Source organism: Alternaria viburni (assembly GCF_023758015.1).
Source record: "Alternaria viburni strain BMP 2772 chromosome Unknown scaffold_12, whole genome shotgun sequence".
Lineage (NCBI taxonomy): Eukaryota > Fungi > Ascomycota > Dothideomycetes > Pleosporales > Pleosporaceae > Alternaria > Alternaria viburni.
Window position 1 is genome coordinate 627,255 of NW_026055781.1, and position 20,882 is coordinate 648,136.

At 52.7% G+C, this 20,882-nt stretch overlaps 6 protein-coding genes across 6 annotated transcripts; 2 read left to right on the top strand and 4 right to left on the bottom strand.

Annotated features, from left to right (window-relative positions):
• Positions 1-486: 486 nt before the first annotated feature.
• Positions 487-5,740, top strand: J4E79_006256 (uncharacterized protein; the record flags this gene model as incomplete). Its single annotated transcript, XM_049355127.1, has 4 exons — positions 487-698; positions 750-4,046; positions 4,115-4,316; positions 4,367-5,740. 4 exons carry the CDS (start codon positions 487-489, stop codon positions 5,738-5,740), a joined length of 5,085 nt encoding a protein of 1,694 aa, XP_049210523.1.
• A 3,226-nt stretch (positions 5,741-8,966) lies between these two features.
• Positions 8,967-9,713, bottom strand: J4E79_006257 (uncharacterized protein; the record flags this gene model as incomplete). The annotated part of the gene is made up of 1 exon (XM_049355128.1): positions 8,967-9,713. The coding sequence occupies one exon, from the start codon at positions 9,711-9,713 to the stop codon at positions 8,967-8,969; it is 747 nt and encodes a 248-aa protein (XP_049210524.1).
• A 1,055-nt stretch (positions 9,714-10,768) lies between these two features.
• On the bottom strand, positions 10,769-13,305 carry J4E79_006258 (uncharacterized protein; the record flags this gene model as incomplete). The annotated part of the gene is made up of 2 exons (XM_049355129.1): positions 10,769-13,185; positions 13,230-13,305. 2 exons carry the CDS (start codon positions 13,303-13,305, stop codon positions 10,769-10,771), a joined length of 2,493 nt encoding a protein of 830 aa, XP_049210525.1.
• A 1,767-nt stretch (positions 13,306-15,072) lies between these two features.
• On the bottom strand, positions 15,073-15,531 carry J4E79_006259 (uncharacterized protein; the record flags this gene model as incomplete). The annotated part of the gene is made up of 2 exons (XM_049355130.1): positions 15,073-15,087; positions 15,166-15,531. 2 exons carry the CDS (start codon positions 15,529-15,531, stop codon positions 15,073-15,075), a joined length of 381 nt encoding a protein of 126 aa, XP_049210526.1.
• Positions 15,532-18,706: 3,175 nt separating this feature from the next.
• J4E79_006260 (uncharacterized protein) lies at positions 18,707-19,691 on the top strand (the record flags this gene model as incomplete). Its single annotated transcript, XM_049355131.1, has 4 exons — positions 18,707-18,736; positions 18,789-18,874; positions 18,942-19,378; positions 19,462-19,691. 4 exons carry the CDS (start codon positions 18,707-18,709, stop codon positions 19,689-19,691), a joined length of 783 nt encoding a protein of 260 aa, XP_049210527.1.
• A 595-nt stretch (positions 19,692-20,286) lies between these two features.
• J4E79_006261 (uncharacterized protein) lies at positions 20,287-20,877 on the bottom strand (the record flags this gene model as incomplete). The annotated part of the gene is made up of 2 exons (XM_049355132.1): positions 20,287-20,676; positions 20,740-20,877. The coding sequence occupies 2 exons, from the start codon at positions 20,875-20,877 to the stop codon at positions 20,287-20,289; spliced, it is 528 nt and encodes a 175-aa protein (XP_049210528.1).
• Positions 20,878-20,882: the final 5 nt, after the last annotated feature.

Sequence of the window (20,882 nt, forward strand, 5' to 3'; positions counted from 1 at the left end):
GGCTACACAGTGCGAGCTATGGGCGTCGAGTGCCAGTGTGATTGCAGGTGCGGTCGACGGCTTGTGACAGGCGCGGCTCGGGCGTGCTGGCGGGTACACGGCGGGGTGGTGGTCGAAGGCAATGGGACGGGCTAGGAGGGCGGCGAATTGCTAGCCGGGCGGTGTTGTAGGAGTGGCAGAGAGGCAGCAGGCGTCGACGTGGGCAGAAGCACGTCGAAGACGCGATGCGATTGTTGCAGGCAGGTGCGACTGCGTCATCCCGGTACCCGTGCGCCCACCCCTGTCGCTGTGAATGTCCGACACCACCTGTGGCAATCACGGACGAAGAGGCCCAATAGGTACACTACGACGCTGCATCGCTTGGTCATCCAGTCCTCCTGCCGCCCATGAGCCACGCCATCCGCGTCTGCCTGCTGCGCCTGCCATAAGACTCGCGTTTGTTGACCAGCACCCTCATACCATAGTCCCATCACATCACATCGCGCCATGGCGTCAGAACAAACCCCCGAAGCCAAAGAGCTTGCTCTGGTGGGCAAAGTCGAGATGCGCATTGCGCTTGCTAGCTCCGAGAAGAAGCTTGAGGACTTGCTCAAAGTCTATCTCTCTCCACTACTCCTCAAACTCGGCTCAGATAGCGTTGCTGTGCGGAATAAGGTCATCTCCATCTGCCAACACATCAACACCCGCATAAAGTCACAGTACGCTTTCACCCTCGCCCGACAAAGTGTTGCACTAACATAACATCGCAGAGACATCAAGCTCCCTGTGAGTGCTCTTCTAAAGCAGTATAAAGAGAATCCCGACATCTCTCTCATACGCCATTTCGACATCCTTTACATTCAGCAAGGCATATCGCGGCTTACAGTCGCCGAACGACTGGAGCTTCTTCCCATCCTGCTGCAAGGCATCGCCAAAGACTTTGAAAAGTCGGAACAGCATGCTTCTCAGCTGCTACATCTCATTCTACGTCTTCTGGTCCATTTCAAACTGCCCCTCCGCGGCAGCAAGGAGGACGATGAGCTGAGGTCAACTTTGGGCCTTTCCGATGACGATGCGGCCTTCCTCTCAAAATGGTTTGGGAAACTACTCATGCTAAGCATCGTGCGAGAGAGTAACCCTCAGGCCCAAGCCACGTTGCGTTGTCCGGGTTTATCTGTCGAAGACTACAAGTTCTTGACGCTACAGGGCAAGCCAGATGCCTGGGATCCCACCTCCGATGCAGGCCTAAATTTGACTGAAACAAAAGCCCTGGTCACGCGCTTCATGGCAAGTGGGCTGTTCAAAGAAGATGAAAAGTTCCTGCCAGCACTATTCGCATCTGCAGATACCAACTCCCGGATATCTGAGGTTGGCGAGGACACTCTGAAACGTGTAATGCTATCCAAGGATCTTGAACAACCAGAAGTTGTGGAGTCTCTGTTCGAACTCTACTTTGGCTCGACCTCGACGACTGGATCGTTGCCCGTAAAGACACCACTACAAATCAGGATACTCAACGTCTTGTCAAGATCTGTCAGGTGCACTGCATACCCACGGCAAATAGCGAGGCTCGTTGAAGAAGGCCTTCTCTCACCAGAACTGAATGCGACAAACAAGACAGCAGGGAGGGAAGCTTCCAAGTTTCGCTCAGCCATCTTCTCACTAGTCAACTTCGTTGCACGTCGTGGACAGTCCTCCGACCTTTCCCAGGTTGCTGAAAGTCTGGTAGGCAACCTGAGGGCCTTCATCCAAGATCAAGGCTGGCCAACTCCAGATCATGACCAAGATATGGAGCTACGAGGCTATGGCTATGAGACCATCGGACTGTTGGCGAAGGCTGCCCCCGAAAAGATACTCCTAGAACCGTCCCTGGACTTGTTAGAGTTCTTGTTTCGATCTCTCCGTGAGGATTCGGCAGGAAAGGACGTAGCTGTCAGTATAGAGGAAGCCTTATCTTCAGTACTCGGCGCATTTTCGAAACCTTTCGATCCTTCTGTCATGCCCAGGTTCCGGCAGATACTACTTAGATACGCGTCTGTGGATCAACATAACACGCCAGCTTCGGATCGGTTTACAAGAAGCACACGTTATGTTGCGACACGATTTGCAAACCGCTGTCTTCCGTATGAGGATGTGCTGGCGCGATGGATCGACATTCTCGCTGTCAGTGGAGGGGCTTCCGAAAGGCATGAGGTCATAGAGGAAGGACGACGTGGTCTCGATCCATACTGGTTCAGAATGTCCAATACCCCACCCGGCGAACGCGAACAAAGCACATTGGTCTTTCCGGACTTCGACAAGCTGGTCAACTTTATTATCGTTCAGCAAGGGCAGGATGAAGACGCGATGGATATCGACGAGTCAGAGGACGCTCTTGTACAGATACAACACTTCTACCAGCAATACCCTGGAGCTCTACCGATTGTCATCAGCTTCTGTTCTAGCGTCGCGATGCAGTCTGCGCTACATGACAAAGAGATGGGTGAAGACATTCCGGAAGATTGGGGCAGGAAGCTTGATGCCCAGATGACTACGGACATGCGCGCTCGGCAAGCGTTCCGTGCATATGCGGCAGACAAAGCCCACGCTCGATCGCTCGCAGTGATATTACGAGCCAGTTTTGACAGACTCACAAAAGACGATGTTAGTGACATTGGCGACATTGGCACTTCTTTCGTGCGAATGCTATCTTTACTACCGCAGCAGCACTGGGTTCAAGCTAACGTTGTCCGAGACTTCCGCGCTTTGCAGCCCTCTATCATAGCTAACAACACTGGGCGGCGACTCGCCGCCGCCCACGCGTATGGCTTGCTAGCATCGCACGATAGCATTGATCAAGACGCTCTTCAGTCCGCTCAAGTAGTCTTTTTCGACAAGCTCAGCACTTGGAAGTCGGCTGTCGGTGCTGATATCAATCAGATAAGCGGCATCATATTAGCACTTGGCTACTATTACAGCAGAGCGTTCTGGAGAAGTGGAGCAGCATCTGCAACGATAACTGATGATCATCCCATTCAACAACTGTTACAATCAGTAGTAGAGATCATGAAGGACTCTCGGGACGCGACTTTGAAGGGTGCAGCCTTCTCTTGCATCGATCAACTCAGTCTGTTCTACGTTATCACCCCCTCGTTGCTGTCCAAGTACGCAAAGGTCGAAGACATTGCGCAACAAATATATGATTCCGCCAAGACAGGCACGACCAGTGCCATCATGGCTTTAGGCCATCTATCCATGATCACAGAGGAGACCGGAGCCGAAGCTGAGGAAGCTATAGAGTACAAGGCCATTGGCGACAAGCTATATGAGCTACATGAGGTCCGTCAGCCGGAAGTACACTTTTCAGTTGGTGAAGCTCTGAGCTGCTTCGCGAGTGGCTGGAACTCGAAGGCTCTGACTTCCGAACTCGACATTCTACATCCCAACCAACCGCAAGACCCATGGGATGCGCCCCTACAGACACCATCTGGACCTAAGCGGGAGAAGACGCTTGGGGCAGTTTTAGAGAAGACGTTGAAGGGTTGTGTGCAGACGAAACCCTCATTGAAGAAAGCTTCTGTAATATGGTTACTGTGTCTCCTACAGTACTGTGGTCACAAGCCCGAGATGCAGAGTTACCTTGGCCAATGCCAGGTAGCGTTTAAGAATTGTCTTTCTGATCGTGATGAGGTTGTTCAGGAAGCAGCCTCGCGAGGACTAGGGTTGGTGTATGAGAAGGGTGATCGCCAACTCAAAGATGACCTCGTCCGCGATCTAGTAGGCTCTTTCTCGGACAACAAGTCCAAGATGGCTGGTACTGTTACGGACGATACTCAGCTTTTCGAGCCTGGTGCACTGCCCACTGGAGACGGGTCCATCACGACTTACAAGGATATTCTGAACCTGGCAGCTGAGGTTGGAGATTCAAGTTTGGTATACCGTTTCATGTCAATGGCATCGAATAATTCCATCTGGTCAAGCAGAGCCGCTTTTGGTCGCTTTGGCCTGAGTAACATCTTCTCCGATTCAAGTGTCGACGGATATCTGGCCCAAAACCCCAAGCTTTACCCGAAGCTCTATCGATATCGGTATGTTCACTGACCTACTAGACAGCTGCTGAACGTTTTGACGACATCATATTCTAACATGGACTCAGGTTCGATCCAAACACGAATGTGCAACGCTCGATGAACGACATTTGGAACGCGCTCGTCAAGGACTCCTCAGCGACTATCGACAAACATTTTGACGCAATAATGGACGATCTTCTAGTCAGCATACTCACGAAGGAGTGGCGCGTTCGTCAGGCTTCTTGCGCAGCTATCGCGGACCTCGTACAAGGACGAAGCATTGAAAAGGTAAGGAAATCGCAGTACAACACATTAAGCATACTGATAACTCCGAATAGTACGAGAAATATCTTGACGCGATCTGGGGAAAGACCTTCAAGGTTCTCGACGACATCAAGGAAACCGTCCGCGTCGCAGCAGCATCTCTCGCCCGTGTCCTCACTGGCATACTCACTCGGTCCCTCGAAGCCGGTGATGCGTCAAACAAATCCGCAACCATCCAGCTCGAACGTGTCATACCCTTCCTCTTCTCCACCAGTGGCTTGGAGTCTTCGGCTGAAGAAGTCCGTCTCTTCTCAGTGCACACCTTGCTTCAGATCGTCAAGAAGAGCAACGCCAAAACACTTAATCCCCACGTTCCGGAGCTCGTGGAACGTCTGCTCGGGCTGCTCAGTAGCTTAGAGCCCGAAGCCGTCAACTACGTACATCTCAACGCCAGCAAGTACAACCTCACGGAGCAAAAGATAGACGACATGCGGCTTGCAAGCGTGCGCTCATCACCATTGACCGAATCTGTAGAGCGCTGCCTTGACCTTGCAGACGCAGACACCATGGCAGCTCTTGTGCCCCGCATTGAGGCTGCGATGAAAAACGCAGTTGGTTTGCCGTCAAAGGTTGGATGTTCGAGGGTCCTCGTCACTCTGGCTACACGACATCGCTTCTTGTTCAACCCATACGCCGACAGCTTCCTCAAGTTGATCCAGAAGCAGATACACGACCGCAATGAGACCGTCAGCTCCTCGTATGCGGCTGCAGCTGGCTATCTTGCACGGCTCGCTTCAGATAAACAGATCGTTGCCACCGTCACCTTCGTCCACAAGCTGTACTTTGAGTCTGAAGAAAACAGTGACAGGAACCGCCTACTCGCCGCGGATATCATGCGTGCCATCTCATCATACGCTACCGACCGCTTCACATCGTTCGCGTCAGACCTGCTTCCATTCATCTTCCTGGCTAAGCACGACTCGGAAGAGCAAGTACGCAAGAGCTTCACAGAGACATGGGATGATCATGTCGCAGGTTCACGCACTGTCTCTCTTTACCTTAAAGAAATTCTTGCTCTTTCTGAAACACATCTAGAAAGCAGGCAGTGGGCCATCAAACACACAGCCGCCAAGACCATTGCTGACTGTGTCTTGCAAATCACCAACGCCGTCGGTAGCGAGAAAATCGAGCCCGTTACTGCGAAGGTAATCTGGCCTGTACTAGATAAGGCTCTTAGTGGTAAGAGCTGGGAAGGGAAAGAAGTTGTGCTAGAGGCTTTCGTACGGTTTGTAGAACGCTCGGAATCGTATTGGCAGGCTGTAGAGAACAAGGATGTGGCCAAGCAGTTGGAGAAGGTTGCGACAAGGGAGAGTAAAAGGCAGGAAGGCAAGAACGAGAAGGTTGTTGCTGGGGTGTTGGAGAAGCTCAGAGGGCACTTGAGCATGTAGGACATGGTTGATGCTCCGTAAATGGGACTATTGATCGTCTTTCGACTTCACGTGTATTCATAGTAGTATAGTAAACTCTAAATTTTGGTTCATTCGATTCTTGATGTCATGTCATCTTGCATCGAGCTGTATATTTTGGCGATCTTTCCGTCTTAGTCGCTCGAAGTCTGTGAGCTTCAACAGGCATAGCACTTTCTCTTGGACTCCTTCTCACTCGGGGTACATTCCTTCACTCCGAGCATCAGACATTGCCTCACAGTCATCGGAATCCAACGCGGTATCAGCCCAACATCCCACCACTTACGTACGAGAGACAGAAACCGTGCATCACAACCCATGATCTATAAACCGCCCTCTTCCTTCGCTTCAGTCAGCCGAGGCGCAGCTCATTGCCTCCACTCGGCCGCCTGATCTCGACCCGCAGCATCAGGCGTTCATTTTCTCGCGAGATGCCAAATTTCCAGCCCTATGTGCCGGGCTCCATCTTGGTACTAGCTCTGCAAGAAACGATCTGCAAGCACGAGGCACAGTCCATAAAATGACGATGGAGCGATCTCCATGCAAGCATAGCGATTGAGTTCCAACGGCAGATTTGATAGTCCTCCCGCTTGCATGCACAACGAGGAGGCTATGTGTTTGATATGCATGACGCCCATCGCCCTGCTATGACTGTTGATCGCAGGTTGACATGACAAGCGCGGAGTTTATAACACAGGCCTGTTGCAGCGGTCTTCTCCGTTTAGATTGTCCAGGCAGATGTGCAAGAAAAGTCTCCGGGCAGGTAACCATACCCGAAGGTTCCCATCCGAACCCTGGAGAGTTGGTTTCCAAATCCAATACCACACTACGACGCCGTGCCTCATTCACAAAGGGACCAACGGCCTACGAGGCGTGGTAATCACCACATCCATCGCCCCTCAGCCATGGACTTGGGAATCCATTTAAGCGCGTCTGACACATCCAAGGCCTTCGCTCTGGTCTTCTGTGCCGCAACGCCGCTGGGGATGAAGGCACACCGATGACTGACCCTTCTTGCGGCACGACTTCTCATGAGTCAGAGCAAGCGCGCTGGAGCGCGTACGGCGTAGACCGCCTCTCTCTGCTATTTATGAGCCGCGGCAGTGTGGAAAGGGCAGGTGCCGCTGGGGATGTGGGCTTGTCTTGTTCGAAAGCGAAAGGGAAGATTATGCGCAAGAGACGCGGCTCGGCGCTGTTCCGGCGGTATATTCAGTGCTGTCGCGTATGGAAGGATTTATTGACACGAGGGGTCATGAAACCAAGTATCTGAAGAAAGGGGATTGGAGAGATGGAAAATAGATGTGAGAGCATGGTTAGCGGCGTGCTGCTCCGCGAGGGATTGCTGCTACCTTTCCGATCATCAACGTTGCTCCCGTGTGGCTGGTGTGTGTGCGTTGATCTATAGCACCCACTTACCTCATCAACAAGAAACACCTAGGTACTCTCCAACTTACCTCCACCGCCTCAACTCCAACCTCCAAATACCACCCTAGCAAACCTCAATAGCTCCATCCGCAACCTCATCCGCATCCCCATTCCTGCCCACCTTCACATGATCAAACGTGAGCAATCGGCGACCCCAAGCCCACCTAGCGCCACCCGTCTCCACAGCCCTGGTTAAGCGCCCACCCCACCCCTGTGGCATCCCTGCGCACCCCATCTCGTCCTTTTCACTGGCCAGCTCGCCATACCGAGCTAGAAGAAGCGGGAAGGTTACGCAGCCTTGGGAAACTTTGGGCCTGAGCTTTCTTTGCTTGCTTTTTTCCCTCATGACATGACATGACAGCTGCGTTGCATACCTACCTAGGTACGCGGCAAACGGGTAGCGTACCGTGCGCCCTTTTCCGCCCTGTTTACTGTAGTTGCGCAGCACCGCCACGAGAACACTGGGGGGCGGATATTGACCTGTCCGTCAGCATACATGTATGATTGGCGAGGTGGTTTGCATGCTCCTGCCGAGGCGAAAAAAAAGAAGAAAAGAAGAATATTGAAAGGTGGAAGGTCGTGGCCTGTTACATCGAGGGTGGCTAACGTCCAGTGGAGGCTGATTGGGCAGACTAAGCGCATATAGATTGCCATGCGTTATCTGGGGAAATATTGGCTTCTTACGGCGGGTATGCGTGTCCGCGTCACAAGGCGGTCTGCCAAAACAGCAAATGGTAGACCGACCACCAGAGGAGGCTCGTTCGATTGATTCCCTCTCTCTCACCGGCCGGCGTGACCGAGCGGTGTGTGGTTCTATGTGTAGGGATCTTGTGTAGTATACCTTTGCATACCCCATCGTAGTTAGTTCCGCCGCGAAAATCAATCGAGATCAACATGTGGTAATGTGCACAAGAGAACATAGTTTGAATAGTAGGTTATCATGTTTCATTTCTCTCGCTCTCTTTCTCTCTCTGGGCTAGTACTGATACTGCAGCGACTTGGGAAACCTGGAACTGCAAGTGGAGAAGCCACTCATCTGACCTCGCTAGCTTCGCCCAAGGTGAATCGAGTACGGCGGCAAGAGCTATTGTTTTCGTGTCTTTTACCGCCCACCCTATCACCACAAGGGCGCGTTCCAGATGTCCACACACCTGCAGTACCAGTCAAACCTGCATGCAACGCACCCACATGGCAAGTAGGAAACCTTGCGTGCGTGCGTGCGCGCGCGCGTGCATCGTCCTTTGGTCGCCTCTCTCGAGTAGATTGAAGAGGTAATCTCCGTACTCGCTTAGCCAATCAAACAGCGCCGGCGCATTCCCGCCCGCTGTATATTGGTATCCGCTAGTAAAATGTGGTAAAATGTAATGGTGAAGCCCCAACGCCGAAGACATGTTTTCCGCCGTGACAGGGTCGTGAGAGGGAAGTGACGTGGCCATAACGTCGCTCCCTATTGATGTGGGGTAGTAAACATAGGAAAAGTGGGAGAGGTGTTCATGGTGTGATGGGTTGGTATGTCGCGGTCGTGATTGATGTTGGATGATGATGGTTGAAGATAATGGTTGCGATTCGGATCGCCTGGACCCGAGATATTAGTTGAAGTGGCCGGGTTGGATGGTTGTAAGTCGTGTATAATGTAAAATAGTAGACGTTTGACGAATGGGAATTCAAAGCGTTACGATATGCACCAGGGCAGAGCTTGAAAGAGTATCGTGGTGTAGCACTAGACGGGTGCCCATGCTGAAGCCGGTTCAGAAGCGGTAGTTTGCGCAACGATGGCGCATCTCTACTCGACCTTCCTCCTCTTGCCGCGGGGTGCGGGGTCAATTTGCGGAAACTGTGGAGCTTTCGCGTCGACTGGTGTGCGACTATATGTCACTGTCCGTGTAACGACTTCGCGCACGCTAACGCGCCTTGACCGGCCAGTCTTCTTATCCGCATCCCAGGTTTTGGGCGAGGAGACGGCAGAAAATGGTGATTGGATGGACTTTGCGCTTGCTGGTGACCGTACTGCAGCGGGCGAATAGGGTGATTGGGGGATGTAAAGGCGGGGTGTCCGCGCTGAATGGGGCCGCGTGAAGGGTGATGGTGGTGGGATAGTAACGGTCTGGAGCTTGGTTGGTGGTGCAGACATTGGTGGCTCGTCCTTGGTGGTGTCGCATCTGCTGCAGCTGCTGGATCTTGAAGTTGCTGGCGAGTCCTTGTCCTTGTCTACTGGGGCTGATGTCGATGTGAAGGACGCACTGGAGGCCGATGATGTTACTGAGGTGGGGCGACTGTCACCGAAGACGAACTTGGAGCTGGTACCAGTGGACATTGGGCTTGAGAGAACAGGTGACAAGTTCTTGAGGAACTCCAGGTAGGCTGTCGGTGGCGTGATGGGTGTCTTGAGATCGGAATCCTCCCGCTTGATGTTGGCAAAGATGGGAGTGGTTGCTGAGGTTATCATGGGCGACCTGAGTTCCGAGGGGTAGGTGGCAGACATGGGCGTCTTGAGCGTAGACAGCGTCGGCTTGGAGTCGGTGGCAGCCATGGTGTTGAATATACCGTGGTGGTGAACGAATGACTTGGATCCTGGTCGGTATTACTGCAAGCTGTGCTATGCCTTCTTCCACAGCAAAGTGGAGGGGTGAGAGAGCGAGGCAGGCAGACAGGTACCGTTTGGCGCCTGGGGACGAGAGTGTTTATTGTATGTACTATGACACTAGCTTGGCGCGGATGCGCTGTTGTTGTTGGCCGCTGTATGGGTCGTGTCCGGTTATTTTGGGCGCGAAGCGTCCCAGCGTTCTCTAAGCGCCGAGGACTAGGATATGCAGCCCCGTGCACTGGCGAACACCTCCACAGGGATTCGATTCGCTGCCCAACGCTGAAACAAGATGTGTGATTTGTTCAGCCCCTGCAGGTCTCGAGACTCTGACCGGCCTGAAAGCGCGCCTGATTCGCCGCGTAGCTTTCGGGTGTGTGATGTGCGGTGTCGATGTGCGGGAGGCAAGCTCGTAATCTGAAGCTGAACGTGGCGACCTGGTAGTTTGCCCGGTAAGAGATTCTGAGACGAGCTGATGAGACGTTGGCGTCAGATCAAGGCAAAGTAGCAAGCAAGGGAATGTGCCTCATGAACGATGGTGCTGGAAATAGATTGAAGCTGTGTGCAAGCTGTGCGTCTCATCTCGTGGGAGCATTAGACGATTTTATGTCTTGCTTGCAGCCGCTGTCTATGTCTATGTTGCTTCGGAGGGCGCGCGCGCTTCCGTCTCATGCCATCTGCCACCTTTCTTACGTACCAGACACCTGACTCTGGTTCGCCGTTGAAACATCACTACCAGCGCTTACACATGGGCCTTCCCGTGAATTGCGTATGCCTATCACGTTGCCTACATCAACGTCTCAACTGCTCCATGGCCGTGTGCTCGGCGACCCGCCCGTCTAATCTCTGTTACACTGTACATAGCTACCTGGCCAATGACCGTCTCCTGCTGTATACCATCTGAAGCCACGCGCGAACGCTGCGGCCGTGTGGCCTCGAAGAATACTCAGCTATGCCGCGTACCAACAAGGGTAGTAAGTTGGTCCTTGGGTGGCCTGGGTGGCTCAACCTACGAGGGCCTGCAGCTGGCTGTTCTGGTGTATCTCATCCTCTCTAATAGGGCTTACTGCATCGCCGACCGTGATGGTGGGGTTCTGCCTCAGAGGAGATGGCACATTGTCCCAGGGTACATGACAAGTATGCTCTCCAAAGTATACGCGACCATCAAAACGTCGTGTTTTGGAGAGCGTTACAAAGGGTTCCTGGTTTCTTTCGGCGGTTTGCTGGTCAATGCAGACCATTTGGCATCTGCGACACGCTCCTAGCATCTCAAAGTACTGATGGCCAATCTGGAGGTAGCGCCAGTCGTCTTCCGCATACGGGTCTTCCAGCCCAGGCGGGTACGCTGGGTTCTCCGCAACCACGATGTTGGCTCTGAACACCTCTGCTTGCGCCGCTTTACCGCCCTCTGCCTTGATCAATTCATTAAGGCGGTTGAGGCTCGATCGTGATATAGTAAGGATGGGACTCTCATTTGCTAGTAAGATTGGCTTCGAAACGCACGCGCCGGGCGTAATGGGAACCGTTTCTGGGAAAGCGCCGGGTACTCGCATAGCGCCCGCCTTCTGGTACTTTTGCAGATGCGCTTTGGAGTGTCTTGAGGTGTCGCTCCCGTTGCTAGCAGCAGGGAAGCGTGCAAGGTGACAGGCCACCCCAAGAGCCCGCGTAAAGAATGCCGATACGTCGCTCGACCTATAGGTCTTTGCTTCGATAGAATCTCCGCAGACCTTGGCTCTTGCGTCTTTGTATATACCTCCGTCGGTGAACATTCGCGGATCCGCGGAGAGAGGCACAGTGATCTCATGCATATCTGTTGTATTCTGCAGAGCGCCTACTAAGCTCACCCGTAGAAGTCCTTTCTCGAGGTCGATACTGGGACGTATGAGAGCCATCTTTGGGTAGCGCTTTTGACTCAGTGCGGCTCCGGTGCCCTGATGAACCAAACACCACTCGCGATCCCACGCAAGACCCTCTGGGCGCACCTCCCATGCACTACCGGGCGGTACGCTGAACCCCGCACAACTCTTGATAGGGTAGACAGATAGGCTCTCCACGTGCAAGCGACTTTGAGTTGGTGGCTCTACAGCAGCAGACATCATTGGAGACGTGTCCACCGGCTGGCGTTCCTGAACGAAGAATTCGCGCACGAAGCCAACAAACTTGTCCACATCCGATAGGGTACTCATCGCTCCAAAGCTGACGCGTATCATGCCGGTCGGCTTCGCACGCAGGATATCATTATCGTTACCGCACCGCTGCCCGGCAGAAAAATTCTCTCGCATCTCCCAGGGTGCCAATCCTAGCGATGAGGCAACACCACCGGGATTGCAGAGTCCGCCGGTCCTGAGTTGGATGTTCTTAATTGCAGCCAACTTCTCCACCTCTGCATTGCTCACCCAGCCTCCGCATTGGTTGCGAAGATTGAACGCAACAACTGGGCCCTGGGTAAGCGAATCTCCGTAGTTGGAGGCTGGGTCTTTGTACACGTGGCAGACGTCTTCGCCATTCCCGTGCCGTAGCGACGAAAGTCTCTCGTACAGCTGCCGGGCGAGATAGGTGGTGTGGCTCGAAATCCTGTCCAATGAGGTGTAGAGCTCCTTGTGGACGGCCATGGCGCTATCAAGCGCCATAATACTATGTATCGGAAGAGTGCCGTCTTCCAACCTTTCATGTAATGCGTCCGCCTTCTTGGCATGCCATTGCTCTTTCAAGCACACGACCATTTCGACTGTGCCGCCACCGAAGTAGCGTCGCTTGTCGAAAACCGATGCTGATGCTTGCCTGACTATCAGGGCGCCCAGGTCGGGAAAGCCAAATATCTTGTACAGGCTCAATACCGTAAAGTCGGGGGCCTCATCAGGATTCCCGAGGTCAAGAGGCGACGTTGAGACAAGTGCCGCAGCATCCAACAGGGTGTACACACGCTTTCTTTCGCCCGTACGCATGCGGTGTGACCAGTCCAACGGCAGGCGACGCCCGTTCATGTTGGACTGCGCTGGATATGCAAACAGCTGTGGCGACCCAACTCCAGTGTCTTGGGCGTCAATCCAGTCATTGACCTCGCCATCCGAAGCGAAACATCGATGCTCCTTCGCTGCCTCGCGTACCCCTATCAGACTCGTATGCGCGTCCCTGTGATAGCCGTACCAGAATCCTTCGTCGTGATCCCGGAATGCATCCATGACCAGCTTGATCCCAGCAGTGGCGTTGGCGACAAAGACGACGTCAAACTCTTGGGGGTCGGCGTTGAATATTTGTAAGAGGCGCAGCCGCACATCTTCGATTCGCCGCGTCGTCAGTTGGGAGGCATTGGAGGCGGAATGGGGGTTGCCGTAGAGATTCGCGATCATGTCGGCCGAGAAGCGCTCGATCAGCGATTTGGAGTAGAGCGTGGTGCCGGCATGGTCCAGGTACGTCGTGTCTGATAAGTAAGCATAGGCCCACGAGGATACTCTACCGACTTACCCTCCAGCATGGGATACTCCTTGGCGCGCAGCTCTTCGATGGCATTGTTGTAGCTTGCATGTGCTGCCTCGCTCATGGTGCTTGGTGTGTTGCGTGGCATCGGACACGCGGGACTCGTCAGCCGTATCCGCCTGGAGCGAAGAGAGAAGTAGGAGAGTTTGCGAAGAAACCCATCTGGTCGCAAGCAGGCGTTGTGTTTGCGAAAGTGGGGGACACGCGATGGCGAACGGTCGGGTCGTGACCTTGGACCCTGCAAGACTGGAGATACGCGGCCGGCCCCGGTCGCTCGGAGAACGCCATCACATGAGCCATCGACTTTCACATCCACGTTCCATCGCAAAGCTTAGTCATCTCTTTTAGGTCTATCTTCTTTTTCTTTTCCCTCTACTCACAGCTCTGCTGCAGCCCCCGATCGTTAACACAGGAAGCCATACGACTTGCGCGCCCTCCGGAATGCGACACACAGGATCATCGGACGCCAGGCAATGCATCGGCTATGAGTTCGTATGCTATCATCTTCATGCCAGCACCACGATTATTGTGTGCCAGATCCAAGTCTGATCATCTTCTGCTATCTCCTCGGCAGATCTCGCATCACGAGGTCACGCTCTTCAGCATTTGAGCAGAATGCATGTGCGACTTGGAGCAGCGGTCTATCTGGCTCCCTCACGCTATCAACATGATGCACACCGCGACCTCGCCTTGAACCCCCGTGGCTCACTGTGGGCGCGCATCGACGAGCGCGTCCTAACAAACCATAAAGTGAAGAATTACCAACGATCCTACTGGAGCAGTTGTGCAGATCATGGCGTCCTCTAAATCAAGGAAGCTCAGATGGTGGTCATTGTAGGCTGCTTGTGACAATACCTAGGTACACGCCTCGCCGCAGCAAGAGCTCTTCAACCACCTTGGCGCAAGGCATACTTGCTTGACCCAAACTTTCCGGTCTGTACAAGGGACATCTTCACCGTCTAGGGACTGCGGCTGAAGGTTTATACGACCTACAGCACTATTTTCAATATTGTGTAGCGACCAAGATCATAGCTAATTGGCCAATCCGATTTTGGCCCCCAGGTACACTTCACGTGTTTCCTCGCATTTCTCGCATCGTCCATGGGCCGCCAATGGGACTGTTGTGGCGTTGTACACTTCATTCTCGTGGCGTGCCGTAATAAGGCCTATTGGCGAAGTTCCTGGAACAACGACATGTCGCCAAGCATGATATTGCACAACCGCAGCAGTGGAGATGAAGAGCTGACATCTGCGATCACGGAAGGCTGCCAGGCAGGCTGTCAGGTAGGCTATGTTTACTGCTCTTTTGGCGGCATGGTGGTATAAAGTCTGGGGTTGCTGAAGGCTGAGAAAGCTATTCTGTTGTTTCACCAGCGGACCTCAACAGCCATCTCAATTGTCATCACCATCTCTCGTTTTCGCAAAGAGTCGCTACTAGCAATCATGCTCGTTCATTCGCTAGTGCTGTTGAGCGCTTTCTCGTACTCCGTATTCGCTGGCAAGGCGGGACCTCTGAAAGGAGCGCCTGGCGTTTCTCCTCGTCAGCTTCAAGAGTGCAACTCACCTGGATGGATTCCAGTATGCCCTGGTGAATACCCTTTCCAATTGAGCCACACCCGAGACTAATACTATCAGGCGATCTCCCATGTATCCCACCTACTGGTACATGCTGCACAGGCGACTACTATCATCTACCCGGCGAGACCTGCCCTGATGGATACTCTGAAGTTCCTCGCATTGACCAAAGCGATCCACCCTCTGCTTCCATTACACCAGCACCATCCGCAACCTCAATCCCAGATCCTGTTGTTGTCGACTACTCGTGGTACACCTACTCGTTGACATACTACTATACCTATTACTACTACTATTACTTCGAGGCTTCCTACGAGATCACATCCACGGAAACGACGTACTACACCACCTTCTCGCTGACAGCATCGGATGTGGGCGCCGCCAATTCTGCGGCCGAATCTATCAGTGCCTCGATCAGCGTTGCTCTAGAGACACAGTCAGAGACGCCTACGGTTGAGGCAACACCACTACCGAGTTCGACTTTGGCCCCTGCATCAACGTCTAGGATTGCCTCGTCATCATCAAGGGCGACCACATCTTCAGAAGATGCAACTTCCTCGGAAGCCGCTACATCAACTACCATTAGTGCATCGCCTAGTACCTCCACTCCAGCAGAATTTTCCGGCGCTGCTGCCAACCTTCGCGTTGGAAGTGCCTCAGGCTTTGGGGAGATGTTCTTATTTACGATCGGGGCTCTTGGACTAGCTCCCGGCATGCTGATGCTTCTTCTTTGAGCATGGTACCACGAGGGAGCTGTGGCGTGGAATAATGAGTCTTTGTTATGCGGAAGTTCAGAACACAGAGCGATTGTGGTTTTAGGATGCGTCACTTTGCCTCGTTGCTTGATGCGATCTTTCTGGCGCGTGTAATGTGGGAAGAGGTCTTCGAGTCAAGTCTGAAGCTTAGACGAGTGGTCAATTGGTTGATAGTGAACGTTCCCATGATCCTACAAGTCAAAGTCGTTATCCTGTGTAGTGTTTCACATGTCATTTTTCTACCGTGTACCATTCAAATGCCTTGTAGTCATCCAACGCCTGCTGGGTGGGAGGGTGTCAGTAGGCATCTGCTCAAATTCTATCGTTGTCTCCGTTGTCCTCGTGATACCATCGTCCTTGATGTTTGAATCTTCGCTCGTTTTATTCATTCCTCTTCCGCATGAGGTTTTCCGTTCTATCACCGGCCTACGCCTCTCCATCGAGAGGAGCGAAATTTGACCGCTAGACTCAATCAGATTGCGATCACTTCGGCCATTAACGGTGGATCCACTGCTAACTGTACGCCGATAGCCGCTACCATACGCTTCCGGCTGACTAAAGTCAAGAGATGTGTTGCGGAGAAGTGGCCGTAAGGCGGGAACCGAGGCGGATATGATAGCGACGTTTACTTCGATCTGTGACAGAAGAAGGATCTGAATCACGGTCAGCAACTCGACGAGCAGGGCTACATTGGAAGTTACTCACAAATATCGAATCGTACGATATATCTCTGGTGACATTGTACAGCCATAGTGCATAAACCCTTACTATTGACGCAACGACGGCGATGCCTCCAACCCCGAAGACGCCGAAGAGCGCAAATCGCCGCTTCGAATCCAGCTGTAGTTTCCAAAAGGGTTTAAACGGTAGTAGAAAGATTGTGATATCAGTAAGGATATTGATGCCTCCAAGTGCCAAGTAGGTAGCTCGCAAATTGTTGCATCCCTTTGGGAACGTAGGTGACCATGCTTGTGATGGCTTGGGTCTACACTCGAAAGCCTGTAGGAGTTAGTGTCATCTCTAGTTGAAGCAGAGGAACGAGGAGCTCACACTGACGAAGAGAACCACGATTGTATAGATCGTGACAAATGCAGCTACAGACCACACTTTGTACCGGAATTGTAACCGCTCAAAGATACGATGGTACAACGCCAATATACTAGCCTTGACAAAGAACAGTGCCACAGGATACACTAATTGGTAGAAATAGAAATGCTTGAGTGTGGGGACCCGCATAGAGGGCACATCCAAGTGCTTCAAATGTTGTCTGTCGTAGTCAGCAACGCACATACGCTTGCAACCATCGAACCATACCCAGTACCCCAGCTGATATGAAACCCATTCATAATCGCCATGCCAATCGTGACCAGAAGGGCAGCAACCATAAAGTAGTCGTCGAGTCCAACATTGCGGATGCGAAAGATTCGACAGTAAAGCCTGCGTAGATGTTAGCAAACAGTGTCTTACTACTACCCAAGGATGTCGCCAATGCTGCAGGTACTCGCCTCAGAGCTACGGCAATTGTTGATAGCAGGACTAGAACTCCAGTCGTAATCAGGAACATCGGCTGCCTAGATTCATGATCTGCACTAAGATTCGGCCCGATCATACCTGGGCAACGGCCTACATACAGTAGGGCAGGAATGGCCGTTGTAATGCAAGGCAGATGGCATGTACCTGAGTATATTCGAGAGCTAAAACGTGCTCCGTCGGACACATAGACGGGATCCTTCACTATACATATGTATGTCAAAGTCCGATGCAAGCATCGCTAAATGGCTTGTGGCCGACCAGAAACGGTGATGCTCCAGTGCTGTTGCGTCAGGGCGGCCATCCACCAAAACTGATGATTTAGCCACCGGGGAAACAGTGAGAAGAACTCGATTCATGTCCGTGTGTCGGAGTTCAGGCGCGCAACGCTGAAAGAAGAGAGAGCGGCGTCCTTGCATCCTTCGTGTGGTCGGAAGATCACGCTGCGTGATGTCCGTCCTGACACGATTCAAGAAACAGTACCGAGAAACCCTGGCAACACGCTGCGGCTGCGCAATCTCACCATCCCTGTAAGCGCATCTACGCCCGACACACCGTAACGATCTACCACACACAACCTCTGTGACTACGGAGGTGGCAAGCCAGGTTCGAATGAGCCTCCGGATGTCTTCCGGTCTTTGCGGGCCACTCGCCCCGTACGCCGGGGTCCTCCAGACTGGCAAGGCCAGTAACAGGACTCCGGCGCAGGATACAAGTACTCGTAAATGGCGTGCATCGCATGGAATTGTCCTGCTGTATGCAAACCCAGGTAGCTAGCCAAGGCAAATATGTCAGCAACAATATACAGGTACCCAAGCAACGGGCTACGAGATTACGCCTGGTAAAGCCAAGGCTGCACATTGTAAGATCAAAGTTAGCAGAACGGTTCAGATATTGCGCCTTCGTGTCTTCCAGGTACAGAGTACACCGATGTTATGGGTTCCTAGGTTCAGTCTCGCCTGCATCAGGTATGGATCATCGGCAGTTGTGCCTGCCATACTCAACAATGTCTCCCATGCAACCGCGGGAGAAAGGTCCAAAAAGACTTTAAGCGATCTGGTTGCGCAATTCCAGATCGGCTGTCGGCAGCCAGATCGCGGAGCCTTTGTATAAGATAGATGGGTGTTGTTAATCATCAACCTCCGTCAGCTATTCAGGTGCCTACTTCGCTGTAGGTGTACGAGAGAGCTCTTCGGTACCCAGACACTGCAGATCCTGCAGAACGTTTCTGTTCTCGAAGGCATCGCACGTGTGACAGTTCCTACCGTCATCCACGTTTCAGTTTCCAATCTTCGGATCGATCGTCATGCGTCTTCTCGAACTCCTCCCTGTCGGGTTAAGCTTGTCACAATGGTCTGCAGCTGCAGCGTTACCTGCAACTACTGATTTGGGTTCATGCAAAAATCCACCCAAGAGGGTGGAATGGTAAGGTCATCAAAAGCTGTACGATACCCGATGTATGACTGATGCTTCATGTATAGGAGACAATTGTCAGAACCACAGAAGAAATCCTACATCGATGCCGTTCTGTGTTTGTCACATACAAAGGCCAAATCCGGCATTGAAGGAGCTGTAAACCGATTCGATGATCATCAAGCTGTTCACATGCTCCAGAAGCCTCAGATCCATTGGGTTGTACGTTGAGCCCTATTGGCCCAGGTTCGATCTTGCGCGCTTATACTTTCAGGGTCACTTCCTTCTATGGCACCGTTACTTCACGGCAACCTACGAAAAGGCACTGAGGGATGAATGCGGATATACTGGAGGCCAACCGTAAGTTGCTAGCCAGTCCAAATATACCCTCATGACATCAATGGCTTTCAATCTAACCAATGCGCAGATACTGGGACTGGTCTCTGGATGCCGAACCGCATAACGAATCATCCACCCGTCCGTTTGATTCAGAGATCTTCAATCCAGACACAGGTTTTGGTGGCAACGGCTCGCCCGTCGCAGCTACTCCTGCCCAAAATCCCTTGAACATTACAGGCAACACCGGTGGAGGATGTGTAATGAACGGGCCATTCGCGCCTCCCCACTTCACAGTGAACGTGCCCACTCCACACTGCTTGAAACGAGACTTTGTTCCGTGGATTGTCAATCGAATGGCAGACAAACGACTGGTCGAAGAGGTCCTGGCACAACCGGATTATACGAGTATTGCAAGGACAGTTGAGAAGCAGCGAAGCTTTGATCCTCCCAACATTCATGCCAGTGGCCATTTTGGTATCGGTGGCATCCTGGGTACCATGGGAAACGCGGCGGAGAGCCCTGGTGGTGAGTACCTGGTTCTCATTCTTTCTGACAACACCCATCTGCCACATAGACATATCACTAGGAAACATGCTGACATATGGCAGACCCACTCTTCTACCTCCATCATGGCAACATTGACCGCATCTTTTGGGAATGGCAACAGGAAGATCTCGAGACGCGTCTCAATCAAGTCGGTGGGCCCATTACGCCTTTTGATTACAGCGGCAAGAACGTTACATTGGACTTTACCATCAACATTGGCTTGTTAGCAGGGAATGCCACGCTCAAGGACCTGTTGAATACAGAAGGAGGGACGCTCTGCTACACGTATTAGATAGGCTCAATCCAGTTCTTCCGCACAGGTTGCTTCGCTTTCCAGTAGTGTTGAACTGATGCACTCGCCTTGCAGGACGCTGTGATCCCTGTCATGCATGCATCTGGGTCTGGAGGAAGGGCTTCCCGGTCCAGTCACGTCGCAGGACCAGCTGGGCATGGCAGCATCGATGATTCAGGTGGGCTTTGCATTTCCTTGGGCGACATATCTGACTGAACACACATTCGATGATCCAGAATTGGCTATGATTGAATCGAAGGACAACCGACGAAGCAACAAGTTCGCATGTCCGTATGCTGTCCTCGGTGCGGGCACCCACTGACAGTAGGCAGACTAGCTCAGTAGTGTTTCCGACTTGTAAACTGGCATGTTGTCTTCTGCTGAGCATCCGTCGCTGTGCTGTCGTCTTGTGTGTAGGGAGATGTTGTTTTCGCCCGACGGCTTGGGCCACTACCGGCTCCAGAGGCGTGGCATGGCAGTTTCAGTCCCCCTACTCTATACCACCGCACAGGGCTTTGAACTCTGCAAGCGAACCAGTTGCCTGCCATCCAAATTCAAGCATCTCTGAAACGTGGCCTGACTCCTCAAAGCTGTCTCACAGCGTATCCTTCTCGCGAGCCTCCTTTTCGGCAACCTTCTTCGCCCTCTCCGTCCTCTCTTCCCTCAACGTGGTAAACACCCAGAACCACGCCGAAACCTCCATGAAGCCCCATGTGAATATGAAGCTGTTGTTCAGACTAGCGCCAGCGTGCATTCTGAAGTCCATGCCCCTTGGTGCGAACATGCCACCTTCTTTGAAGACATAGCAGTATGAGGTGAGGCCGAAGAGGAAGAGGAGACGCATGGGTGCTTGGAGACCCCAGAAGTGGTCGAAAACGTCTTCGTGTAGGGAGAGGGCCGTCAGGTCGGAGAAGCCGATGAAGGCGAAGAGGATGGCTACGAAAGCTGTTGCGGCCGAGGGCTTGTTGAAGTCGCGGGGTGTTGGCTGGGGTGTGTTAGTGACTTCAGACACAACTTGAGTAAGCAGCAGAAGTATTGCAGTACGTACAAGCTGCATTGACTCTCCTAGCAGGAGAATGACGCTTTGGTTCGATATCAGGGCGGGATTCCGCAGCAGGACGACTGCAAGTGTGAGGTGAAACAGTGCGATACTGCGTATCATGGTGTTTGCTGATATTATCGCCATACTTG